This window comes from Tribolium madens, unplaced genomic scaffold, assembly GCF_015345945.1.
Source record: "Tribolium madens isolate multiple individuals breed KSU strain unplaced genomic scaffold, Tmad_KSU_1.1 Scaffold_5;HRSCAF=78, whole genome shotgun sequence".
In the NCBI taxonomy this organism is placed as follows: domain Eukaryota; kingdom Metazoa; phylum Arthropoda; class Insecta; order Coleoptera; family Tenebrionidae; genus Tribolium; species Tribolium madens.
The window spans coordinates 865-4,726 of NW_025401028.1; the positions used below are offsets into that span (position 1 = coordinate 865).

At 30.8% G+C, this 3,862-nt stretch overlaps 1 protein-coding gene across 1 annotated transcript; it reads left to right on the plus strand.

Moving 5' to 3' along the window:
- The first annotated feature begins 396 nt into the window (after positions 1-396).
- LOC123008373 (scoloptoxin SSD552-like) lies at positions 397-1,628 on the plus strand. The gene is made up of 2 exons (XM_044404144.1): positions 397-912; positions 961-1,628. The coding sequence occupies exons 1-2, from the start codon at positions 458-460 to the stop codon at positions 1,394-1,396; spliced, it is 891 nt and encodes a 296-aa protein (XP_044260079.1). The 5' UTR covers positions 397-457; the 3' UTR covers positions 1,397-1,628.
- The last annotated feature ends 2,234 nt before the right edge of the window (positions 1,629-3,862 follow it).

Sequence of the window (3,862 nt, forward strand, 5' to 3'; positions counted from 1 at the left end):
AGTATTAAAGATAGACGTATGGTCTCGGAGACTTTTTACTAGAAAGTTTTACTCTCTACAACTTTTTTTCTTCAACATTTAAAAAAAATAAATATAATTTTTTCTTACATTTCTCATAGAAAATTTAGTGGTTTGTTTTTCACAGCTTATTAGGACTGTAAGGCTCAACACAATTAGTACACTGGTTGAATTTGAATTAATTTAAAACGATTTGAAACTGAGACGGTAAATTTTTACTTCACCGAACTACTTTTTTTGGGTCCAAAAAATCGAACAATTTTGTCTCCTAGTATGTAGTTCTCCGTAAAAATAAATAAAAAAACCTAAAAAAAAGTTGACACCACACCGGTTTTTTTAATAACTATTGAGTAGTCGTTGTATTTAGTAGATATTTTGTGGTCATAGTTACTTTTACAAACAAACATTAAGTTTGAAATTTACTTCAAAATTCTAAATTATGTTTCGGTCGATTTTATTCTTCGCAGTGTTCTTGTGCGTATATGGTGCAGATAAATATGACCCCAAAAAGGTGAACTATTGTAAAATGAAATGTATGAGTTTGGAAAAATCTACTGGTTGCGACTGCAAACAGCAAGGAACTCGACGCGAACAATTAAGAAACATGGTATCATTTCGGCAAGTATGTGTGGACGAACACAACAAATTACGAAATCTCCTCGCTTCTGGTAACGAAACTCGCGGCTTTGCCAAATCAGCTGCCAACATGATGGTCATGAACTATGATTTGGAGCTTGAATATTTGGCACGATGTTACGGAAGAAGTACTTTTAGAGGAATTCACGATAGATGTAGAAAGATGAGCACCAATAGAGAATCAGGACAGAATCTCGCTGGAATAGGTATTCCAGACCCCAGTTTGAACCGGGTAATAATAATGATCAGGGACAATTGGTAAAAGCTTGAAACTGTTTGATCAGTTCTAAATTTTTTATTTTGCAGGTATGAAGAAGTCAAATTAATGACGGATATGTATGCAAAATTTGATGCAACCAACGTGCATGACATTGGACACTTTACAACAATGAGTTGGTGGTGTGGCAATATTATTGGTTGTGCTCGAGTTTATGCTGATGCGAAAGCAGACAAATATATTAATCCGGTTTTTGCACAAGCTTTAATTTGCAACTACGCTTCGAAGGATGTTAATGGAAAAGAGTCATTTATTAACTTACCTGGCATGCCGATATATATAGCAGGGCCACCGTGTACAAAATGTTGGAAAAATCAAAAATGCAACACAAAGTACACCTCTTTGTGTGGAGAATTGGAACCGGTGCCAACCGACAAACCGTTTGATTTTGAATCTAAAGCACCAAAACACAATTCCATTCTAATAGTCATTTTCATTGCTTCATTGGTGCTTCGTCTCTTCTAAGAAACAAACTATTTGAATTTCCTGATGCTTTTGTAACGACAAATTCAATTATTTTGTATTAAAAAACAACCATATCTCGAAAGTTGGGTTTTGTAAAAAATATTGACGTAAAAACCTCTTTAAATTTTCAATGTGTGCATTAACAAAAAACTTGAATTTTCTAATGCTTTTGTAACGACAAATTTCTGTATTTTGTATTCAAAATTTCTGGAAAAATAAACCGTGTCTCGAATGTTTTATTTTGTTGAAAATATTGGTGACTATATCGCTGACTTTTTGTACTTTCAATGGGTGCATTAACAAAAAAGTTGATAAATTAATCGTTTTAAAACACAAACAACATAAAAAGTTTCTTTTCAGATGTTCTATAGCCTAGTCAAATTAGACAAATCGGTGGAAAAAAGAATTTTTTTAAACGTTTTTTTTTACACTTTACACATAATAATATAACAAATAAACACTAGTTTTTTAAAATCAGAATCGTAAAAGTAGAAAAAAATAAAAACGAAAAATTAATAACAAAACTAAAATAGAAAAATGTTATTTATCTTACAGGTTGAGTTTTTGAGCTACCTTAAACCATTGTTTTCGGTGATAGAAATCAAATATTGTTCACAAGTGAGATAAAGTACTCACAAGTGAGTAAATTTGACTATTATATTATATTTACTATTATATTTTTATAGGTGAATATTTTACTTGAATGAAATTTCATTTTTTGGATAGTTGCACATGTAAGATAAAACGTCACACGTGATCGAAATGCCATTATGAAACTCGTCAAAATTCTCACTCGCGTATAATGGTGCATTTCTATCCTTATAATATAATGTACTATTTATTTTCCGTTTAGAATAAGTCTATTCCAGCACCCAAATGACGTCAGTGCTGGAATGAGTCGTTGGCGTTACTTTAATTTTAGTGACGGACTTTCTTCACAATTCATTTTCAAATGTGAAAATAAGAATTATTTTTATTTTTTACAGCCACCTAAAATTATTCCACAGAAATGTCGCCAACCGTCGCAAAATTCTCTAGAAGAAAAAAATTAAAATTTTCGTTTTTTAATTTATAAAATGATATAAAGCGGCAAAATAGAAACAAATAGAATAAAGCACTTGTTGCAGAAGGATCACTGAAGAAGGGTCACTGGAATTATTTCCTTGTTCAGATAAAATTGTATTGTTACAACAGATGAAAAAATCGTATCCATGACAATGAAAGAGAAAAGTCACTTCATAGTTTTGACACTGTCATCATTTGATTTGCTTTTACTTTAGTTTTTATCAAAATTCGAAGATCTTCTGTTTAATCTCTTTCAGCGAATGGTTTCCAATAGGTTTGATTCGTTTTTCTTAATTTTTCTCCAAATTTATAAACATGTAAGGCAAAAGATTAAAATAATAAATTGCTTGTCGTGATTATGATTTACGGTGAAACACAAGGTAATGATACTAATGGCCATTGTTGCAGCCGAAGCAGCAGTTCTCAAACAAATAGTGTAAAATGAATAATGTCCTTTAACAATGTGAATTTTTGTTTTATATAGCATATTAGTTTTCTTCTACCATGAATATCATCTCATTTAAATTTCAACTTCAAGACCGTAAACACCCTGTATAATTAGTTATAATTATTATATAATTATATAAGTTATAATTTTTTGAATTGAAAAAAAATCGAAAAACCTAAAGACTTCTTAAGGACAATCTAAACACTCAATTGTTTGAAATGACATAGTCTTTGCATTTTTCGAGCGTTTCAACTCGTTCTTTAGTCAGGTCAGATTAAGTCAGCTCAATGTAAAAAAAAAACGAAAAACACCAAATTATTGAAATGTTTCTTTACTTAAGAATTTGTTCCTGCAAGAATTTGTCAAACCGAGTCGGAAAATCAACAAAATCGGTCTAAAATAACACTATTTTTACTATTTTCAAACGTTTCAGAATGTTTTTTAGATAATAATAATTTATTTTGCAAAATTACTTAAACAAATAAGCCAAAAATCACTAATTTAGGTCAAAAGTATGTTGTTTTTGAGCGTTTAAGCACATTTTCCAGTTGGAGACAGTTATTTCGTAAAATTTTGTCAAAAAAGTTAAAATACACTATACTAAAAGACGTAAATGCATCTTGCTTATAATTGTACAAAAATATTACCAAAATACAAATTAATTGTCGGTGAGAATTTTTTTGAGGTTTTGAACTTAAGTTGCTGAAAAAATCTGAAAAACTGGTAATCAAGCAACAAACGTTAAAAATATAGTTTCCTACACTAGAAAATGGTTCTAATCGTATGTGCATACGACTGTAATTCCAAACGAACGATATATTTAAATGTCCCCAAAGGTGGGGGTCGAGCTCATGGAGGGGTGCCCCCTCCTAGGGGGGGCTAAAGAGGTTTTTTTTTGTTTATATCTCACTTGTTTATATCTCACAAATTATCACTCTTATCGGTTTTTACCT

What these genes read in the sequence shown, in the direction of transcription:
- LOC123008373 (XM_044404144.1), top strand. Translation starts at nt 458, where the DNA reads ATGTTTCGGTCGATTTTATTCTTCGCAGTGTTCTTGTGCGTATATGGT. An exon ending in ATAATGATCAGGGACAATTG is followed by an intron (nt 913 to 960) that starts GTAAAAGCTTGA and finishes TTTATTTTGCAG; the next exon opens with GTATGAAGAAGTCAAATTAA.